Below are 23,352 nucleotides of genomic sequence, written 5' to 3' on the forward strand. Positions count from 1 at the left end.
CGTGACGGGGCATATCGGGGGAGGGGAGGGGGAACGTGACGGGGGATATCGGGGGGAGGGAGGGGGAACGTGACGGGGGATATCGGGGGGGGAGGGGGAACGTGACGGGGGATATCGGGGGGGGAGGGGGAACGTGACGGGGGATATCGGGTGGGGGAGGGGGAACGTGACGGGGGATATCGGGGGGGGGAACGTGACGGGGGATATAGGGGGGGGGAGGGAGGGGGAACGTGACGGGGGATATCGGGGGGGGGAGGGAGGGGGAACGTGACGGGGGATATCGGGGGGGGGAGGGAGGGGGAACGTGACGGGGGATATCGGGGGGGGGAGGGAGGGGGAACGTGACGGGGGATATCGGGGGGGGGAGGGAGGGGGAACGTGACGGGGGATATCGGGGGGGGGAGGGAGGGGGAACGTGACGGGGATATCGGGGGGGGGAGGGAGGGGGAACGTGACGGGGGATATCGGGGGGGGGGAGGGGGAACGTGACGGGGGATATCGGGGGGGGAGGGGGAACGTGACGGGGGATATCGGGGGAGGGAGGGGAAACGTGACGGGGGATATCGGGGGGGGGGGAGGGGGAACTTGACGGGGGATATCGGGGGGGGGAGGGGGAACGTGACGGGGGATATCGGGGGGGGGAGGGGGAACGTGACGGGGGATATCGGGGGGGAGGGGGAACGTGACGGGGGATATCGGGGGGGAGGGGGAACGTGACGGGGGATATCGGGGGGGGGGGGGAGAACGTGACGGGGGATATCGGGGGGGGGAGGGAGGGGGAACGTGACGGGGGATATCGCGGGGGGGGAGGGGGAACGTGACGGGGGATATCGTGGGGGGGAGGGAGGGGGAACGTGACGGGGGATATCGGGGGGCGGGGGGGAGGGGGAACGTGACGGGGGATATCGGGGGGGGGGAGGGAGGGGGAACGTGACGGGGGATATCGTGGGGGGGGGGAACGTGACGGGGGATATCGTAGGGGGGAGGGGGAACGTGACGGGGGATATCGTGGGGGGGAGGGAGGGGGAACGTGACGGGGGATATCGGGGGGGGGAGGGAGGGGGAACGTGACGGGGCATATCGGGGGGGGAGGGGGAACGTGACGGGGGATATCGGGGGGAGGGAGGGGGAACGTGACGTGGGATATGGGGGGGGGGAGGGGGAACGTGACGGGGGATATCGGGGGGGGAGGGAGGGGGAACGTGACGGGGGATATCGGGGGGGGAACGTGACGGGGGATATCGTGGGGGGGAGGGGGAACGTGACGGGGGATATCGTGGGGGGGAGGGAGGGGGAACGTGACGGGGGATATCGGGGGGGAGGGAGGGGGAACGTGACGGGGCATATCGGGGGGGGAGGGGGAACGTGACGGGGGATATCGGGGGGAGGGAGGGGGAACGTGACGGGGGATATCGGGGGGGGAGGGGGAACGTGACGGGGGATATCGGGTGGGGGAGGGGGAACGTGACGGGGGATATCGGGTGGGGGAGGGGGAACGTGACGGGGGATATCGGGGGGGGGAACGTGACGGGGGATATCGGGGGGGGGGGAGGGAGGGGGAATGTGACGGGGGATATCGGGGGGGGGAGGGAGGGGGAACGTGACGGGGGATATCGGTGGGGGGGAGGGAGGGGGAACGTGACGGGGGATATCGGGGGGGGGGAGGGAGGGGGAACGTGACGGGGGATATCGGGGGGGGGGAGGGAGGGGGAACGTGACGGGGGATATCGGGGGGGGAGGGGGAACGTGACGGGGGATATCGGGGGGGGAGGGGGAACGTGACGGGGGATATCGGGGGGGGGGAGGGGGAACGTGACGGGGGATATCGGGGGGGGGGGGGAACGTGACGGGGGATATCGGCGGGGGAGGGAGGGGGAACGTGACGGGGGATATCGGGGGGGGGGGAACGTGACGGGGGATATCGTGGGGGGGAGGGAGGGGGAACGTGACGGGGGATATCGTGGGGCGGAGGGAGGGGGAACGTGACGGGGGATATCGGGGGAGGGGAGGGGGAACGTGACGTGGGATATCGGGCGGGGGGGGGGGGAACGTGACGGGGGATATCGGGGGGGGGGGAGGGAGGGGGAACGTGACGGGGGATATCGGGGGGGGAGGGGGAACGTGACGGGGGATATCGGGGGGGGGGAGGGGGAACGTGACGGGGGATATCGGGGGGGGGGGGGGAACGTGACGGGGGATATCGGCGGGGGAGGGAGGGGGAACGTGACGGGGGATATCGGGGGGGGGGGAACGTGACGGGGGATATCGTGGGGGGGAGGGAGGGGGAACGTGACGGGGGATATCGTGGGGCGGAGGGAGGGGGAACGTGACGGGGGATATCGGGGGAGGGGAGGGGGAACGTGACGTGGGATATCGGGCGGGGGGGGGGGGGAACGTGACGGGGGATATCGGGGGGGGGGGAGGGAGGGGGAACGTGACGGGGGATATCGGGGGGGGGGAACGTGACGGGGGATATCGTGGGGGGGAGGGGGAACGTGACGGGGGATATCGTGGGGGGGAGGGAGGGGGAACGTGACGGGGGATATCGGGGGGGGAGGGAGGGGGAGCGTGACGGGGCGTATCGGGGGGGGAGGGGGAACGTGACGGGGGATATCGGGGGGGAGGGGGAACGTGACGGGGGATATCGGGGGGGGGAGGGGGAACGTGACGGGGATATCGGGGGGCGGGGGGAGGGAGGGGGAACGTGACGGGGGATATCGGGGGGGGGTGAGGGAGGGGGAACGTGACGGGGGATATCGGGGGGGGGGGAGGGAGGGGGAACGTGACGGGGGATATCGGGGGGGGGAGGGGGGGGGAACGTGACGGGGGATATCGGGGGGGGGAGGGAGGGGGAACGTGACGGGGGATATCGGGGGGGGGAGGGAGGGGGAACGTGACGCGGGATATCGGGGGGGGAGGGAGGGGTAACGTGACGGGGGATATCGGGTGGGGAGGGGGAACGTGACGGGGGATATCGGGGGGGGAGGGAGGGGGAACGTGACGGATATCGGGGGGGGAGGGGGAACGTGACGGGGGATATCGGGGGCGGAGGGGGAACGTGACGGGGGATATCGGGGGGGGAGGGGGAACGTGACGGGGGATATCGGGGGGGGAGGGGGAACGTGGCGGGGGATATCGGGGGGGGGAACGTGACGGGGGATATCGAGGGGGGGAGGGGGAACGTGACGGGGGATATCGGTGGGGGGAGGGGGAACGTGACGGGGGATATCGGGGGGGAGGAGGGGGAACGTGACGGGGGATATCGGGGGGGGAGGGGGAACGTGACGGGGGATATCGGGGGGGGAGGGGGAACGTGACGGGGGATATCGGGGGGGGAGGGGGAACGTGACGGGGGATGTGGGGGGGGGAGGGGGAACGTGACGGGGGATATGGGGGGGGGAGGGGGAACGTGACGGGGGATAAGGGGGAGGGGGGGAACGTGACGGGGGATTTCGGGGGAGAGAGGGGGAACGTGACGGGGGATATGGGGGGGGGGGGAGGGGGAACGTGACGGGGGATATGGGGGGGGGAGGGGGAACGTGACGGGGGATATCGGGGGGGGAGGGGGAACGTGACGGGGGATATCGGGGGGGGAGGGGGAACGTGACGGGGGATATCGGGGGGGGGGAGGGGGAACGTGACGGGGGATATCGGGGGGGGGGAGGGGGAACGTGACGGGGGATATCGGGGGGGGGGGAGGGGGAACGTGACGGGGGATATCGGGGGGGGGGAGGGGGAACGTGACGGGGGATATCGGGGGGGGGGAGGGGGAACGTGACGGGGGATATCGGGGGGGGGAGGGGGAACGTGACGGGGGGGAGGGGGAACGTGACGGGGGATATCGGGGGGGGGAGGGGGAACGTGACGGGGGATATCGGGGGGGAGGGGGAACGTGACGGGGGATATCGGGGGGGGAACGTGACGGGGGATATCGGGGGGGAGGGGGAACGTGACGGGGGATATCGGGGGGGGGAACGTGACGGGGGATATCGGGGGGGAGGGGGAACGTGACGGGGGATATCGGGGGGGGAACGTGACGGGGGATATCGGGGGGCGGGGAGGGGGAACATGACGGGGGATATCGGGGGGGAGGGGGAACGTGACGGGGGATATCGGGGGGCGGGGAGGGGGAACATGACGGGGGATATCGGGGGGGGGGAGGGGGAACGTGATGGGCGATATCGGGGGGGGAGGGGGAACGTGACGCGGGATATCGGGAGGGGGGGAGGGGGAACGTGACGCGGGATATCGGGGAGGGGGAGGGGGAACGTGACGGGGGATATCGGGGGGGGGAGGGGGAACGTGACGGGGGATATCGGGGGGGGGAGGGGGAACGTGACGGGGGATATCGGGGCGGGGGAAGGGGAACATGACGGGGGATATCGGGGGGCGGGGGGGGAGGGGGAACGTGACGGGGGATATGGGGGGGGAGGGGGAACGTGACGGGGGATATCGGGGGGGGGGAACGTGACGGGGGATATCGGGGGGGGGAGGGGGAACGTGACGGGGGATATCGGGGGGGGGGAGGGGGAACGTGACGGGGGATATGGGGGTGGGGAGGGGGACCGTGACGGGGGATATCGGGGGGGGGGAGGGGGAACGTGACGGGGGATATCGGGGGGGGGGGGGGGCGGGACGTGACGGGGGATATCGGGGAGGGGGAGGGGGAACGTGACGGGGGATATGGGGGGGGGAACGTGACGGGGGATATCGGGGGGGGGGAGGGGGAACGTGACGGGGGATATCGGGGGGGGGGAACGTGACGGGGGATATCGGGGGGGGTGGAGGGGGAACGTGACGGGGGATATCGGGGGGGGGTGGAGGGGGAACGTGACGGGGGATATCGGGGGGGGGTGGAGGGGGAACGTGACGGGGGATATCGGGAGGGGGAGGGGGAACGTGACGGGGGATATCGGGAGGGGGAGGGGGAACGTGACGGGGGATATCGGGAGGGGGAGGGGGAACGTGACGGGGGATATCGGGAGGGGGAGGGGGAACGTGACGGGGGATATCGGGAGGGGGAGGGGGAACGTGACGGGGGATATCGTGAGGGGGAGGGGGAACGTGACGGGGGATATCGGGAGGGGGAGGGGGAACGTGACGGGGGATATCGGGAGGGGGAGGGGGAACGTGACGTGGGATATCGGGAGGGGGAGGGGGAACGTGACGGGGGATATCGGGAGGGGGAGGGGGAACGTGACGGGGGATATCGGGAGGGGGAGGGGGAACGTGACGGGGGATATCGGGAGGGGGAGGGGGAACGTGACGGGGGATATCGGGAGGGGGAGGGGGAACGTGACGGGGGATATCTGTGGGGGGGGGATATCTGTGGGTGGGGGGGAGGGGGAACGTGACGGGGGATATCTGTGGGGGGGGATATCGTGGGGGCGGGAGGGGGAATGTGACGGGGTATATCGGGGGGGGCAGGGGGAACGTGACGGGGGATATCGGGGGGGCGGGGGAGGAGGAACGTGACAGGGGATATCGGGGGGGCGGGGGAGGAGGAACGTGACAGGGGATATCGGGGGGGCGGGGGAGGAGGAACGTGACGGGGGATATCGGGGGGGGGAGGGGGAACGTGACGGGGGATATCGGGGGGGGAGGGAGGGGGAACGTGACGGGGGATATCGGGGGGGGAGGGGGAACGTGACGGGGGATATGGGGGGGGAGGGGGAACGTGACGGGGGATATGGGGGGGGGGAGGGGGAACGTGACGGGGGATATGGGGGGGGGGGGGACGTGACGGGGGATTTCGGGGGAGAGAGGGGGAACGTGACGGGGGATATGGGGGGGGGGAGGGGGAACGTGACGGGGGATATGGGGGGGGGGAGGGGGAACGTGACGGGGGATATCGGGGGGGGAAGGGGGAACGTGACGGGGGATATCGGGGGGGGGAGGGGGAACGTGACGGGGGATATCGGGGGGGGAGGGGGAACGTGACGGGGGATATCGGGGGGGGGGAGGGGGAACGTGACGGGGGGGAGGGGGAACGTGACGGGGGATATCGGGGGGGGAGGGGGAACGTGACGGGGGATATCGGGGGGGAGGGGGAACGTGACGGGGGATATCGGGGGGGGAACGTGACGGGGGATATCGGGGGGGAGGGGGAACGTGACGGGGGATATCGGGGGGGGAACGTGACGGGGGATATCGGGGGGTGGGGAGGGCGAACATGACGGGGGATATCGGGGAGGGAGGGGGAACATGATGGGGGATATCGGGGGGGGGGGGAGGGGGAACGTGATGGGCGATATCGGGGGGGAGGGGGAACGTGACGCGGGATATCGGGAGGGGGGGAGGGGGAACGTGACGCGGGATATTGGGGGGGGAGGGGGAACGTGACGGGGGATATCGCGGGGGGGAGGGGGAACGTGACGGGGGATATCGGGGCGGGGGAAGGGGAACGTGACGGGGGATATCGGGGGGCGGGGGGTGAGGGGGAACGTGACGGGGGATATGGGGGGTGGGAGGGGGAACGTGACGGGGGATATCGGGGGGGGGGGAACGTGACGGGGGATATCGGGGGGGGAAGGGGGAACGTGACGGGGGATATCGGGGGGGGGGAGGGGGACCGTGACGGGGGATATGGGGGTGGGGAGGGGGACCGTGACGGGGGATATCGGGGGGGGGGAGGGGGAACGTGACGGGGGATATCGGGGAGGGGGAACGTGACGGGGGATATGGGGGGGGGAACGTGACGGGGGATATCGGGGGGGGGAGGGGGAACGTGACGGGGGATATCGGGGGGGGAGGGGGAACGTGACGGGGGATATCGGGGGGGGGGGAACGTGACGGGGGATATCGGGGGGGGGGGGTGGAGGGGGAACGTGACGGGGGATATCGGGGGGGGGGGTGGAGGGGGAACGTGACGGGGGATATCGGGGGTGGGGGTGGAGGGGGAACGTGACGGCGGATATCGGGGGGGGGTGGAGGGGGAACGTGACGGGGGATATCGGGGGGGGGTGGAGGGGGAACGTGACGGGGGATATCGGGAGGGGGAGGGGGAACGTGACGGGGGATATCGGGGGGGGGAGGGGGAACGTGACGGGGGATATCGGGGGGGGGGAACGTGACGGGGGATATCGGGGGGGGGGGTGGAGGGGGAACGTGACGGGGGATATCGGGGGGGGGAGGGGGAACGTGACGGGGGATATCGGGGGGGGGGAGAACGTGACGGGGGATATCGGGGGGGGGTGGAGGGGGAACGTGACGGGGGATATCGGGGGGGGGGGTGGAGGGGGAACGTGACGGGGGATATCGGGGGTGGGGGTGGAGGGGGAACGTGACGGGGGATATCGGGGGGGGGTGGAGGGGGAACGTGACGGGGGATATCGGGGGGGGGTTGGAGGGGGAACGTGACGGGGGATATCGGGAGGGGGAGGGGGAACGTGACGGGGGATATCGGGGGGGGGAGGGGGAACGTGACGGGGGATATCGGGGGGGGGAACGTGACGGGGGATATCGGGGGGGGGGGTGGAGGGGGAACGTGACGGGGGATATCGGGGGGGGGGGTGGAGGGGGAACGTGACGGGGGATATCGGGGGGGGGGTGGAGGGGGAACGTGACGGGGGATATCGGGGGGGGGGTGGAGGGGGAACGTGACGGGGGATATCGGGGGGGGGTGGAGGGGGAACGTGACGGGGGATATCGGGAGGGGGAGGGGGAACGTGACGGGGGATATCGGGAGGGGGAGGGGGAACGTGACGGGGGATATCGGGAGGGGGAGGGGGAACGTGACGGGGGATATCGGGAGGGGGAGAAGAAACGTGACGGGGGATATCGGGAGGGGGAGGGGGAACGTGACGGGGGGGAGGGGGAGGGGGAACGTGACGGGGGATATCGGGAGGGGGAGGGGGAACGTGACGGGGGATATCGGGAGGGGGAGGGGGAACGTGACGGGGGATATCGGGAGGGGGAGGGGGAACGTGACGGGGGATATCGGGAGGGGGAGGGGGATTGTGACGGGGGATATCTGTGGGGGGGGATATCGTGGGGGCGGGAGGGGGAATGTGACGGGGTATATCGGGGGGGGGAGGGGGAACGTGACGGGGTATATCGGGGGGGGAGGGGGAACGTGACGGGGGATATCGGGGGGGCGGGGGAGGGGGAACGTGACGGGGGATATCGGGGGGGCGGGGGAGGGGGAACGTGACAGGGGATATCGGGGGGCGGGGGAGGGGGAACGTGACGGGGGATATCAGGGGGGGGGGGAGGGGGAACGTGACGGGGAATATCGGGGGGGGGAGCGGGAACGTGACGGGGGATATCGGGGGGGGAGGGGGAACGTGACGGGGGATATCGGGGGGGGAGGGGGAACGTGACGGGGGATATCGGGGGGGGGGGGAGGGGGAACGTGACGGGGGGTTTCTGGGGGGGGGGGGGAGGGGGAACGTGACGGGGGATATCAGGGGGGGAGGGGGAACGTGACGGGGATATGGGGGGGGAGGGGGAACGTGACGGGGGATATCGGGGGGGGAGGGGGAACCTGACGGGGGATATCGGGGGGGAGCGGGAACGTGACGGGGGATATCGGGGGGGAGCGGGAACGTGACGGGGGATATCGTGGGGGAGGGGGAACGTGACGGGGGATATCGGGGGGTAGCGGGAACGTGACGGGGGATATCGGGGGGGGAGGGGGAACGTGACGGGGGATATCGGGGGGGGGAGGGGAAACGTGACGGGGGATATCGGGGGGGGAGGGGAAACGTGACGGGGGATATCGGGGGGGGGAGGGGAAACGTGACGGGGGATATCGGGGGGGAGGGGGAACGTGATGGGAGGGGGATATCGGGGGGGAGGGGGAACGTGACGGGGGATATCGGGGGGGAGGGGGAACGTGACCGGGGATATCTGTTGGGGGGGAATGTGACGGGAGGGGGATATTGCGGGGGAGGGGGAATGTGCCCGGGGGATATTGCGGGGGAGGGGGAATGTGCCCGGGGGATATTGGGGAGGAGGGGGAATGTGACGGGGGGATATTGGGGAGGGAGGGGGAACGTGACGGGCGGATTATTTCGGAGAGGGGGAACGTGATGAGGGTGATATCGGGGAGCGGGGGAACGTGACGGGGGATATCGGGGGGGGGGAGGGGGAATGTGACGGGGGGATATTGGGGAGGGAGGGGGAACGTGACGGACGGATCATTTCGGAGAGGGGGAACGTGACGGGGGATATCTGGGGGGGGGGAATGTGACGGGGAATACTGGGGGGGAAATGTGACGTGGGGGTATCGAGGGGAGGGGGAACGTGACGGGTGAAATCTGTGGGGGGGGGCAACATGACAGGGGGGATATCTGTGGAGGGGGCAACATGACATGGGGATCATATCGGGGAGGGGGGAACGTGACGGGGAGGATATCGGGGAGGGGGGAACGTGACGGGGGGAGATATCGGGGAGGGGGGAACGTGACGGGGAGGAGATATCGGGGGGGGGGAACGTGACGGGGAGGAGATATCGGGGAGTGGGGAACGTGACGGGGAGGAGATATCGGGGAGGGGGGAACGTGATGGGGGATATCATGGGGGAGGGGGGAACGTGACGGGGGATATCGGGGGGGAGGGGGAACGTGATAGGGGGGGGATATCGGGGAGGGGGGAACGTGACGGGGGGGGGATATCGGGGAGGGGGGAACGTGACGGGGGGGATATCGGGGAGGGGGGAACGTGAGGGGGGGGGATATCGGGGAGGGGGGAACGTGACGGGGAGGTGGGAACGTGACGGGGGGGATATCGGGGAGGGGGGAACGTGACTGGGGGGGGGATATCGGGGAGGGGGGAACGTGACGGGGGGGGGGGGATATCGGGGAGGGGGGAACGTGACGGGGGGGGGGGGGATATCGGGGAGGGGGGAACGTGACGGGGGGGGGGGATATCGGGAGGGGGGAACGTGACGGGGAGGAGATATCGGGGGGGGGGAACGTGACGGGGAGGAGATATCGGGGAGTGGGGAACGTGACGGGGAGGAGATATCGGGGAGGGGGGAACGTGATGGGGGATATCATGGGGGAGGGGGGAACGTGACGGGGGATATCGGGGGGGAGGGGGAACGTGATAGGGGGGGGATATCGGGGAGGGGGGAACGTGACGGGGGGGGGATATCGGGGAGGGGGGAACGTGACGGGGGGGATATCGGGGAGGGGGGAACGTGAGGGGGGGGGATATCGGGGAGGGGGGAACGTGACGGGGAGGTGGGAACGTGACGGGGGGGATATCGGGGAGGGGGGAACGTGACTGGGGGGGGGATATCGGGGAGGGGGGAACGTGACGGGGGGGGGGGGATATCGGGGAGGGGGGAACGTGACGGGGGGGGGGATATCGGGGAGGGGGGAACGTGACGGGGGGGGGGGATATCGGGGAGGGGGGAACGTGACGGGGGGGGGATATCGGGGAGGGGGGAACGTGACGGGGGGGGGGATATCGGGGAGGGGGGAACGTGACGGGGGGGGATATCGGGGAGGGGGGAACGTGCCGGGGGGGTTGATATCGGGGAGGGGGGAACCTGACGGGGAGGTGGGAACGTGACGGGGGGGGGATATCGGGGAGGGGGGAACGTGACGGGGGGGGATATCGGGGAGGGGGGAACGTGACGGGGGGTGGGATATCGGGGAGGGGGGAACGTGACGGGGGGTGGGATAACGGGGAGGGGGGAACGTGACGGGGGGGGACATCGGGGAGGGGGGGGAACGTGACGGGGGGGGACATCGGGGAGGGGGGGGAACGTGACGGAGGGGGACATCGGGGAGGGGGGGGGAATGTGACGGGGGGTGATATCTTGGGGGGACATCGGGGAGGGGGACGGAATGTGACGGGGGCGGACATCGGGCCGGGACGGAATGTGACGGGGGGTGATATCTTGGGGGGACATCGGGGAGGGGGGAATGTGACGGGGGCGGACATCGGGCCGGGACGGAATGTGACGGGGGGTGATATCTTGGGGGGACATCGGGGAGGGGGGAATGTGACGGGGGCGGACATCGGGGAGGGGGGGGGGATGTGACGGGGGGTGATATCTTGGGGGGACATCGGGGAGGGGGGAATGTGACGGGGGCGGACATTGGGGCGGGGGGAATGTGACGCGGATATCAGGGAGGGGGGAATGTGACGGGGGGGACATCGGGGAGGGGGGGAATGTGACGAGGGGTGATATCTTGGGGGGACATCGGGGAGGGGGGAATGTGACGGGGGGGACATCGGGGTGGGGGGGAATGTGACGCGGATATCAGGGAGGGGGGAATGTGACGGGGGGGGACATCGGGGCGGGGGGGAATGTGACGCGGATATCAGGGAGGGGGGAATGTTCCGGGGGGGACATCGTGGAGGGGGGAATGTGACGGGGGGGGGGACATGATGGGGGTGAATGGTGGAAAAAGGAGGTAGAGAATGGAAGGGTAGGGATGGAGATAATGTTTAGAAAAAAGGAGGATGTGGCCATAAGCGAGATGGTCGGGAGGCTTGGAGAGCACTCTGAGGATGGATTGGAAAGCGGTGGGCGGAGGCAAGGATCCTGGGGTGTGAGTTGGATAAATGGGGTTGTGAAGGGACAGAAATGCATAGAAGATGGGAGAGAACAGGGTGGGAGGGAGAGACCCGGGGTTAGAGCTGTTTAGAATTGGTGGAACCGGGGGAGGACAGAAGGAAGTGAGGAAACTGGGTGATGGGGGAAGGAATTACGGTTGGGGGAGAAGGGAAGGGAAGTAGGAACTGGGGGTAGGGTAAGGAGGATGAGAACTGTGTGATAAAGAGGAGGGGGGACCAGGTGAATAGGGTGGGGGATGTATGATGGATGGAAGAGATAACTGTGGAATAGAGAGGTGATGGGTATTGGGGCATAGGTGGCAGGGGGATCTCGCCAAGCCGTGGTGGAGGGAGCACGAGGAAGAGGAGGAGGGTGAACTGGGGAGACCGGAGGAAGAAATTGGGTAGGTGGGTGGGAAAAGTGGGTTTGGGGTTACAGTGGGAAAGGGGGGCATCCAGAGGATAGTGGGGAAGGCTGCAAGAACTGGGGTTGGGAAAAATGAGGAGGGAGGTGTGCAGTGGAAACCTGGTGACTCGGAGGCAGTAGCCAGGTGTAGAAACTGGGAATGGGGGTGGGAGAAACCTGGGGAGGCAATGTGTTGGGGGAAATGAACTGGGCTAGAGGGGGAGTGGAGGAGACTGGGGCCTAGGAGGTAGCAGAACCAGTAGGGTAGGGGGAATTGGAGCTGATCGAACGGAGGGATGAGGGCAATCCAAGGATGGAAGCAGGTAAGAGGCGAGCGGTCGCAAATTGTGGAGGATGGCTATCAGAATGAGGGGGCCATGGGGTAAGGGCCTCAGGTGAAGAATGATGGAGGTGGTGGTTGTGATCACTGGAGTCTGGGGGTGTCAGGCAAGTAGGGGCTCCATGTGTCCCTGTTTGTGCCCAGTGTGTGCAGAGATGCAGTAGTATGCATATGTTATGATAGTGTGCACATATTAGTGTGCATGTGTGAGTGATGAACAACGAATTGCTTCATTCCAGTTGTACTAGAAAATGCTGCTACAAGGAATGCGCATTTGGCGTGTCATTGCCTTTATCCCTGAGTCAGATTTCGGGTTGGTGTGGGATCGATAGTGCTATGTGCATATTGGCATCCACATTAGCAGCTTTGGCTGTGAAGGGCTTTGGGACGACTCACTGTAGTGGCAGGTAAGGTTTCCCGAGGTACTGACTGTTAGGTGATTGGACTGTGAGTGTATGCAGATCTCACTGTGAGTTACTGAGAGCTTGTGCGATGAGCTCAGAGTCAGCAAGCTGCAGCTCCCAGTGACCTTGTCCGTTGTTTCTTCAGCCAGGATATGGCAGACAGCAATATGGCCATGGCCTCCAACTCCAGGCAGATGTTGGAGAGCTTACTGAACAAAAGTATGAGGATCCAAATGACCGATGGCAGGACATTGATTGGTCTCTTCCTGTGCACCGACCGGGACTGCAACGTCATTTTGGGCTCAGCCCAGGAGTACCTGAAACCAACAGGTAAAGAGTAGTCTGTGACCAGAGGACGAGAGGCTGGGGGACGGTGTTCCAGAGTCAATGATGGACCTTATGAGGAGGGTGGGGAGAGGGTAAATAACAACAGGTACCTGCGGGTGGAAGAGGGGTTTGGTACAGGGAAAGAATAGCAATCTGCAGAGGCAGGGAGTATGGTGGGGAGAGACAGGAACCTGTCTGGGGTTGGGAGGAGCATAAAGAACAGGAACCTGCCAGGTGAGGGTGGTAAACGACAGGAGCCTGCGAGGGTGGGTCAGTAACAGGAATCTACAAAGAGTCAGGGCAGTGTTAGGGTTAACTCTGTCCTGAAAGCAACCTTTCTTTTACCTGTCTCACTTAAACCTCCTGTTGTCTCAAGCAAATCTCTCCTCAATCTCTCTCACTCTGAGGAGAAAAATCCTGATCTCATCACTAAAGCCCTCTCATCCCTAGAATCATTCAGATGAAATGGTGACTCAGTGGTTAGCACTGCTGCCTCCCAGCGCCAGGTACCCGGCCTTGATTCTACCCTAGTGCTACTGTCTGTGTGGAGTTTGCACATTCTCCCTGTGTCTGCACGGGTTTCCACTGGGTGCTCTGGGTTCCTCCCATAGTCCAAAAATGTGCAGGTTAGGTGGATTAGTCATGCAAAATTGACCATAATGTGCAGAAAGGTGCAGACTAGGTGGGTTAGCTGAAACTTTATTGCTGGAACAGCACAGCAGGTCAGGCAGCATCTAGGGAACAGAAGATTCGACGTTTCGGGCACATGCCCTTCTTCAGGAAGACTAGGTGGGTTAGCCATAGTAAATGCAAGGTTAGGGGTATAGGACAAGGGTGGGTGTGTCTGGGTGGGATAAGGCTCTTCGGTGGATCGGTATGGCCTCGAGGCCGCTTAGCCTGCTTCCACGCTGTAAGAATGCTGGGATTTCTGCACACTTTCTCAGGCTCTCATATCTCCCCTATAGTGTGGGAACATGAAGTAGGGCCCCAACTCTAGTTGGTGAGAATGGTCATCAGCCTAACGGGTTTACCCTACATGCCTGCAGCAGTGGAAAGTCTCCATCTTGCATGTGGTGGCCAGAGCCATATTTCTAGAACATTGCACAGATTGAATGTGACTTCCTCTGCAGAAGGTGAGGCCAAGAGGAATGATGTTTACTTTATTTTAAATGCATCTCATTGCAGATTCCTTGGCACACGGTGAACCACGAGTGCTGGGTCTGGCCATGATCCCTGGGCATCACATAGTTTCGATCGAGGTTGAAATGGACAGTGTGTCAAGCCCACCGTATATGTGAGGCAGAGCTTGGCTGTTGGAAGCCAGGCATGCATTGGGTGCCGAGGCCTGGGTGCACGGTCAATGTCAGTTGCACTGTGAGGACCATGACCTTCCCCACCCCTGCCCAGGCTTCCACCCAGCCAGCACCTTGTTCGTCGTTATTGCATTGGTGGCAGGGGCTTGTTCCTTTTGAAGATTACTTGTGAAGTTCAACTGAGAAATTGGAACAAGCTGGACAGCGTCGCCTGAGTCAGACCGTTGGCTGGTCCATGTTTCTTCTGACCTCTTCCTCTTCCTCTTCCTTTTCCAACATGATGCATGAGGCCTCCCATGACCATCCAGTCAATACATCGCCTGCCCTACACGCACCCCAAGAAAACCAACCTGGGATCTATAAACCTATGACTTATCAACAGCAGATGCCCACTGAAGGGCACATGAATTGAGCCTCGGGGATATTGCTTTTCCAGTGATTATTTTGAAGCAGAGGGCTGATTGATTAGTGAACTTGAAAACTGTTTCCCAGTTTGTTCTTTATGATCCATTATCAGTAGCTTGTGTGAGTATGTATATATGTATACAGAACAACCTCGGTTATATGAATTTCAGATTATCTGAACAAGATCTCAAGGTCCTGTAAATTGTTATGAACTCTGTATAAAAACACAGTATGAGAGAGACGCTTATCCTGAATCACATATAGGAGGACGTCCACCAGGACAAAAACAATTTTTTTTTCAAACATCCTGACATGGACAAACTACAATGTATTAACAACAACAAACAATACACAAAAATCTGAGTTGCAACTTGAATTTCTGGATCTTCCAGAATCTTAAGAACTGGTTGCCTGGTTTCTGTCTGTCTGTCTGCCTCTCTGTCTGCCTGCCCCTCTGCGTTTCCCTGCCCCTCTGCGTTTCCCTGCCCCTCTGCGTTTCCCTCTCCCTTTCAGCAGGAGAGTGGGGCTGGAGCTGAAATTCGCTTGTTGCAACTGAACAGGAGCTGCTTTATCCTCGCTAGCAGAAGCCACTCGATTTGTCCTCTGCCTCCACACACACACACACACACACACACACGTGTTAATGAACCTTTAGTTCACTCTTGTCCCAGTCCAAAATGTTGCGTGAGTGAAAGTCATCTGAAGTCAGTCGCTGTTCAGGAGTTGGCACGATCACAAGATGCTCCTGAGTGGACAGAAAGTTCAGTTGGAATGTTCGGTATGGCTTCCTTTGTTTACGATCAGATCAGTTCTTGGAACAGGGTACTCCCCACCTGTCTCGTTGCTCTGTAACCTGTCCTGGCGAGGAGCAGACTAGTTTGTTCATTACCTCTCAGCACATAATGGGGAGCTGCCCAGCCACTGAGGCATCGCAGGCACATTTGCCTTGCTCTCATGCACAATGAGGTGTCTTCCCTGGATGATGGCTGTGCACTGTCTATCACTCACTCCCCTTTCCCCTATGATAGCCTGTCGCTATCACATGCCTTGGACAGCTCACCCATGCTCTGCAGGCTGACTAACACTGAGCTTCTCTCCTCTTCCAACCGCGCCACACGGCAATATCAAGACTTGTGGATATTTCTATCTTTACTGCAGATTTCCAGCCTGCACAGTGTTTTGGTCCTGGGAGTAAATGTGAACAGTGGTGTCTGCAAAACATGATGCTTTGTAGGCAGAAAGCATTAATATACATAACCTGAGAGAGAGACAGAAAATATGTATTTTGTGGCAGTCATTTTTATTCAAATATGTGCATTTAGGAAAAATATTTAAATGATTGATTTTTTTTGTCCATTTGAAATGTTTAACAAAACGTATGTGGCTAAACTCAAAAAAACTTGAGCCTCTGAGTTATTGGGGACTGTATTCATCCGTTCTTCCAGTTGATTTTGTCCAATTTATTTCACTCGGAGGTCTTGTTCCTCTATGTGTTCAATCTTTAGGAAAGGTTACCTGTGCTCCATGCCACACCAATATTTTCCATAGAGGTATAACCTTTTTATTTTTGTGGGATTTGGGCATCGCTGGCACAGTTGGCATTTGCCCAGCCCTAGTTACCCATTGAACTGAGTGGCTTTAATCAGCCACTTCAGAGGGCTGTTCAGAATCAACCAAATTGAAGTCATGTGTAGTTCCAGACCTGGTAAGATAGATTTCCTTCCCTAAAGGACAGTAGTCAACCAGTTAGGTTTTTACAGCAACTGGTGATCATTTCATAGTCTCTGTTACTGAAAGTTGCTTTTAATTTCAAATTCTTTAATTAAATTTAAAGTTACACCGGCTGCAATGGTAGAATTTCCACACATGACTCCACCTCCTTAGAGTGTTAGTCTGCCCCTGGATTGCTCTTCTATTGGCATTACTGCTAAGCGATCGCCTTACATGGTGCGGCTTATTTCTCTAGGCTGAGAGGGTGACCTGTTGGAGGCGACAAATGTTATGAAGGCAAGGTGACAAAAGATAATGGTAGAGATGATGTTCCTCAAGTGAGGGGAGGGGCAGAACTCAGGAAAATAGTCACCAAGAAATTCCATCAGGAATTCAGGAAAAACCTTTTCGCCCAGTGAGTGGGACAATATGGAAGTCACTGTATAGAGAGTGGTCGGGGGAGTAGCATCGATTAAGGTTTGAGGGGGACGTGGATCAGTTGCATCCGGTTTCTGTGAATACCTTGTAAGCTTCTTCCAGTAACATTCAACTTCTGCCAGAACATTCGCAATACGCTTATGTAGATAGGCTTAAACATGCATAACTTCAACGACGCAAAGCTGTGAGGTGGGAAACTTTGTATGCTGTTATATTAAAAAGCAAACATTTTATTTGTTATGCAAGTTCGTAAGAATATTTTGTGTGTGTGCATATATTTTATATTAAAAATCCCCATTGCATTAATAACTTTACCCATGCAAAGGGGATACCAAAACATTCTTGGACAAACAGGGTAGTGTGCCCATGAATAGATCTCCTTGTGTATCCAGGTGGAACAGGGTGCTACGAGGGAGTGATTTTAAAATAGCACCCCAAGCAAGTGTACCCTGAGGTACTTTGTAATTGCACCATTGTTTGCTGGACTGTTTCAGCTGGGTTTTTTCGTGTGGTGTATGACTGGTTTTACAACATCGGATAGGCCGGGCACCAAATGAAATAGTTTTTAAAATGGCTGCCTGACCAGATACAAGACCATTTTTCATTTTATAAAATATCTGCTGTAAGGTTAAGGTTTTTTGCAATGGGGGGGTGGGGGAAGGGATTTCGTTTTTTTAAATCTGTGATATAAAGTTCTGTTAACGTGTGTATCAGAGTGATTCTCTACTCGATCAGCACACCAGCTCCCACGGTTATTGGAGAAACATCCCACCCCACCATGTTCCCCTTGAAGTCACACCCGTTGTTTTGCAGCAGAAGGCTAACCTTCATCTCTGAGATGGCTGCGTCCCACAGGTTAAAGCCTGTCAGCTTTCCAGTGAACGCAGTGGGTACCTTGGCATTTTTGCCCGCCTGGCATTTGGCATTTACTTGGCCCAGTTGCACAGCTCCTCCGCCAGGGATTGTGTGCAACCCGGTGGTAAGGCTGCGTGAAGCCATCACCTGACCATTGGCTACCAACGTGATGTTCCCAAAGTTGCCGTCCCAGATCCCGCAGTAGTGCGTCCACTTTCCCAAGAAGCCTGTGTGAGTGTGTACTTCCACAGAGTCCGCCGAGAACCAGACTGCGCCTCGGCTGAGGTACAGCTGGAATCCGGTGCCATTTCCTTCAGCGCAGTAGGAGAACAGCACCACTTCTTCCGTTGTGCTGCTTGGATTTGCCCAGATGCAGGCGGTGAAGGTGAGGAGGTTGCGGCTGTCTGCAGGGAGAATGTTGGCCTGTGTCCCCTTCATGTGAGCAGGAAATGTCAATGCCCTCTGGCATCCTGTTAAAAACAATACAGGAATTAACATGCTTTTAGGGAAAATCTAATTCTGTCCTCTTGTAATTGGGAGGCCACTCAGCCTGTTAAAACCAATTAAAGGTGAACAGTGTGATTCCTGCTTAAATATCTGTCTCTGTATCTCTACTGATCTTTCCCATACTTCTGCAAGTTAATTTTATTCAGCTGTATCTTCATCCCCTTAGGAATATTGTGCCCAGTTCTGGTCGCCCTACTATAGGAAAGATACAGAGGCTTTGGAGAGGGTGCAAAGAAGGTTTACCAGGATGCTGCCGGGACTGGAGGGCTTGCCATATGAAGAAAGGTTGACTAAGCTCGGACTTTTCTCTCTGGAGAGAAGGAGGAAGGGAGGAGACCTGATCGAGGTGTACAAAATAATGAGAGCATTAGATAGAGTCAATAGCCAGAGACGTTTCCCCAGGGCCGGATTGACTGGTACGAGAAATCATAATTTGATGATATTAGGAGGAAGGTATAAAGGAGACGTCCGAGGTAGGTTCTTTACCTAGAGAGTTGTGAATGCATGGAATGCGTTGCCAGCTGTGGTGGTGGAAGCAGAGTCATTGGGGACATTTAAGTGGCTGTTGGACATGTACATGGATAGCAGTGAGTTGAGGGGTGCGTAGGTTAAGTTACTATATTTTACATTAGGATTAAATCTTGGCACAACAACATGGGCCAAAGGGCCTGTTCTGTGCTGTACTTTATTCATGTTTTTAAAACTCTAGTGTCTCTCCCTCAATGTGAAATTTGATTGTTATAATCAGTGCTATCTGGGGGCACTCAGAACCAATTAATGGTTCAATAATTAATTAACTACTGCATCACACATCACTTGGTCGAGTTTAATTTCAATAAATACGAGGTGCTGCATTCTGAGAAAGCAAATCTTAGCAGGAATTATACACTTAATGGTAAGGTCCTAGGGAGTGTTGCTGAACAAAGAGACCTTGGAGTGCAGGTTCATAGCTCCTTGAAAGTGGAGTCTCAGGTAGATAGGATAGTGAAGAAGGCGTTTGGTATGCTTTTCTTTATTGGTCAGAGTATTGAGTACAGGAGTTGGGAGGTCATACTGCAGCTGTACAGGACATTGGATCAGCCACTTATGGAATATTGCGTGCATTTCTGGTCTCCTTTCTATCAAGGATGTTGTGAAAATTGAAAGGGTTCAGAAAAGATTTACAAGAATGTTGCCAGGGTCGGAGGATTTGAGCTATAGGAAGAGGTTGAATAAGCTGGGGCTGTTCTCCATGGAGTGTCGGAGGCTGAGGGTTGACCTAATAGAGCTTTATAAAATCATGAGGGTTTTGGATAGGATAAATAGACAAAGTCTTTTCCTTGGGGTGGGGGAGTCCAGAAGTAGAGGGCATAGGTTTAGGGTGAGAGGGGAAAGATATAAAAGAGACCTAAAGGGCGACATTTTCACACAGAGGGTGGTAAATGTATGGAGTGAGCTGCCAGAGGATGTGGTGGAGGCTGGTACAATTACAACATTTAAAAGGCATTTGGATGGGTATATGAATAGGAAGGGTTTGGAGGGATATGGGCCGGGTGCTGGCAGGTGGGACTAGATTGGGTTGGGATATCTGGTTGGCATGGACGGGTTGGACCGAAGGGTCTGTTTCCATACTGTACATCTCTATGACTCTATGGTCCAGTATATCTGCTCTGTGGGTGAGTCTTGAAAATGCTGTGTTCGGAAGTTATCCTAAAACACTCCAGAGCTCTGCTTTCAAACTACTTTGCCAGTCTGATTTTTCCAACACCGGGGTGAAAATCACCCATAATTATTGCAGTACCTTCCTCACAAGCCCCCATTCTTTCTTCCTGTATAATCTGCCCTAGAGTGTGATTGTTGTTAGGGACTACCACAAGTGATTTGTGAAGAGAAATCAGAGTTAATGTTTCTAGTCCGATGACCCTTCTTCAGCACTGTACACCAGACCCGAAACGTTAACTCTGATTTCCCTTCACAGAGGAGAAAGTGAGGTCTGCAGATGCTGGAGATCAGAGATGGAAATGTGTTGCTGGAAAAGCGCAGCAGGTCAGGCAGCATCTAGGGAACAGGAGAATCGACGTTTCGGGCATTAGCCCTTCTTCAGGAATGAGGACAGTTTGTCCAGCAGGCTAAGATAAAAGATAGGGAGGAGGGACTTGGGGGAGGGGCGTCGGAAATGTGATAGGTGAAAAGAGGTCAAGGTGAGGGTGATAGGTCAGACTGGGGTGGGGGCGGAGAGGTCGGGAAGAAGATTGCAGGTTAGGAAGGCGGTGCTGAATTTGATGGATTTGACTGAGACAGGCTGGGGGGAGGGGAAATGAGAAAACTGGTGAAATCCGAGTTCATCCCTTGTGGTTGGAGGGTTCCTAGCCGGAACCCTCTTTCCAATCCTCCCACTTCCTCCAAACGAAAGGAGTAGCCATGGGCACCCGCATGGGCCCCAGCTATGCCTGCCTCTTCGTAGGATATGTGGAACAATCCATCTTCCGCAACTATACTGGCCCCACCCCCCACCTTTTCCTCCGCTACATCGATGACCGTATCGACGCCGCCTCGTGCTCCCACGAGGAGGTTGAACAGTTCATCCACTTCACCAACACCTTCCACCCCGACCTCAAATTCACCTGGACAGTCTCAGATTCCTCCCTCCCCTTCCTCGACCTTTCTATTTCTATCTCAGGCGACCGAATCAACACGGACATCTACTACAAACCGACCGACTCCCACAGCTACCTGGACTACACCTCCTCCCACCCTGCCCCCTGTAAAAACGCCATCCCATTCTCCCACTTCCTTTGACTCCGCCGCATCTGCTCCCAGGAGGATCAGTTCCAAAAACGCACAACCCAGATGGCCTCCTTCTTCAAGGACCGCAATTTCCCCCCCGACGTGGTCGACGATGCCCTCCACCGCATCTCCTCCATTTCCCGCTCCTCTGCCCTCGAACCCCGCCCCTCCAACCGCCACCAGGACAGAACCCCACTGGTCCTCACCTACCACCCCACCAGTCTCCATGTACAGCGCATCATCCGCCGTCATTTCCGCCACCTCCAAACGGACCCCACCATATTTCCCTTCCCTCCCCTATCAGCATTCCGTAAAGACCACTCCCTCCGTGACTCCCTGGTCAGATCCACACCCCCCACTAACCCAACCTCCACTCCCGGCACCTTCCCCTGCAACCGCAGGAGGTGCAAGACTTGCGCCCATACCTCCCCCCTCACCTCCCTCCAAGGCCCCAAAGGAAACTTCCATATCCGCCACAAATTCACCTGCACCTCCACACACATCATCTATTGCATCCTCTGCACCCGATGTGGCCTCCTCTATATTGGAGAGACAGGCCGCCTACTTGCGGAGCGTTTCAGAGAACATCTCTGGGACACCCGGACCAACCAACCCAACCACTCTGTAGCTCAACATTTCAATTCCCCCTCCCACTCCACCAAGGATATGCAGGTCTTTGGACTCCTCCATCGTCAGACCACAGCAAAACGATGGTTGGAGGAAGAACGCCTCATCTTCCGGCTAGGAACCCTCCAACCACAAGGGATGAACTCTGATTTCACCAGTTTCCTCATTTCCCCTCCCCCCACCCTGTCTCAGTCAAATCCATCAAATTCAGCACCGCCTTCCTAACCTGCAATCTTCTTCCCAACCTCTCCGCCCCCACCCCAGTCTGACCTATCACCCTCACCTTGACCTCTTTCCACCTATCACATTTCCGACGCCCCTCCCCCAAGTCCCTCCTCCCTATCTTTTATCTTAGCCTGCTGGACAAACTGTCCTCATTCCTGAAGAAGGGCTAATGCCCGAAACGTCGATTCTCCTGTTCCCTTTCCCTTCACAGATGCTGCCAGACCTGCTGAGCTTTTCCAGCAACTTCTGTTTCTGGTTTACAGCATCTGCAGTTTTTTTGGGTTATATTTACCACAAGTAATTTCTTACCTTAACAGTTTCTCATCTCAATTCAGGTTGATTCAACATCCTGATATCAGGAATGAAGGACATCTGTCGTTCTTGTACTAATGTCATCTTTAATTAACAGAGCTACCCCTCCACCTTTCCTGGCTTCCCATGCTTCTAAAATGTCACATAGACCTGAATATTCAGATCTCAGCCTTAGTCACCTTGCAATGGCTACCAGATCATGTATATTTATTTGTGTTTGAGCTGACAATTCATTTGATTTGTTACAATTGCTATACACATTCAGATAAAGTTGAAAGATTATCAGGGATATGCAGGAATGTAGAATTGAGGTTAAAATCAGACCAGCCCATTGTGTCACTGAGTTGAAAAGTAGGTTTGAAGGACCGAATGGCCTACTCTTGTATAGTTTGTACAGTTCCATCTCTTTATTGTTTTTAAGCAAACCTATCTGCTCAGATTAAACACTGTCCCTTCTGCTCACATTTTGATTCTCATTTCCCTTATTGCTCCTGCTGCCTTGTCCTTTCTCTTATTACATCTTCCCTCACCTTATCCTTCGCCAGCACAATTAAATTGAAAAGTTACTTACCAGAACACTGAACCTAGCATGGTTCAGGTGTAGCCTGTTCCAATGATACAGCATCCACTTTCCCCAGTGCCAATGCCAGGGCCCTAGGCATTGAAACCCATTTCTTCCACACCAATCATTGAGCATTTTAACTCTAGATCTTAGTAGCCTTATGTCAATTTACTGTGGTTCAGGGAATTTTCCAGAGATTACTACCTTTGAGTTCTATTTGTAAAACTTTAGCCCCTATTTTCTCATTATCCCTGAGTTGCTTGCTAGTCCTATTACATGGGTACCATGTGGACTATGCCAACTTGCTTCTCCTCCTCCCAGACGACCCTAACCTTGGCACTGGGCTGATAAGCTGTCTGGAATCTCACTGTTGGCTACAGGGAATTGTAGGGATTGCTGTTCCCTACAATCACTACATTCCATTTACCAAATTCACTTGAATGGCTTCCTGTACCACAGTGGGTTTGCTCAACCATCCTGCAGCCCCTCTGCTTATCCAAACAAGCTGCAACACTCCCCAGGATAGCGGCACGGTGGCTCAGTGGTTAACACTGCTGCCTCATAGCACCAGGGTCCCAGGTTCGATTGCAGCCTCGGGCGACTGTCTGCGTGGAGTTTGCACATTCTCCCCGTGTCTGCGT

At 59.1% G+C, this 23,352-nt stretch overlaps 2 protein-coding genes across 5 annotated transcripts in view; one reads left to right on the plus strand and one right to left on the minus strand.

The window, feature by feature from the left end:
• naa38 (N-alpha-acetyltransferase 38, NatC auxiliary subunit) overlaps positions 1-17,097 on the plus strand; it is a 27,199-nt gene extending 10,102 nt beyond the window's left edge. For 3 of the 4 annotated variants that reach the window (XM_087983036.1, XM_087983035.1, XM_087983037.1), the window contains exons 2-3: positions 12,810-12,994; positions 14,177-17,097. In XM_087983036.1, coding sequence (XP_087839162.1) covers positions 12,817-12,994; positions 14,177-14,289 — 291 coding nt within the window. In that variant the 5' untranslated portion in view covers positions 12,810-12,816 and the 3' untranslated portion in view covers positions 14,290-17,097. Of the gene's footprint in view, positions 1-12,499; positions 12,668-12,809; positions 12,995-14,176 lie in introns of those variants that run through there. The other variant, XM_043686747.2, reaches the window with a different exon arrangement.
• LOC122548017 (pentraxin-related protein PTX3-like) overlaps positions 16,984-23,352 on the minus strand; it is a 193,711-nt gene continuing 187,342 nt past the window's right edge. Inside the window, exon 3 of the mRNA XM_087983033.1 lies at positions 16,984-18,182. Coding sequence (XP_087839159.1) covers positions 17,581-18,182 — 602 coding nt within the window. The 3' untranslated portion in view covers positions 16,984-17,580. The remainder of the gene's footprint in view (positions 18,183-23,352) is intronic.

The sequence above is a fragment of the Chiloscyllium plagiosum genome, unplaced genomic scaffold (genome assembly GCF_037043375.1).
Source record: "Chiloscyllium plagiosum isolate Xiang-an unplaced genomic scaffold, Cpla_swu_hap1 HiC_scaffold_44, whole genome shotgun sequence".
Classification (NCBI taxonomy): Eukaryota; Metazoa; Chordata; class Chondrichthyes; order Orectolobiformes; family Hemiscylliidae; genus Chiloscyllium; species Chiloscyllium plagiosum.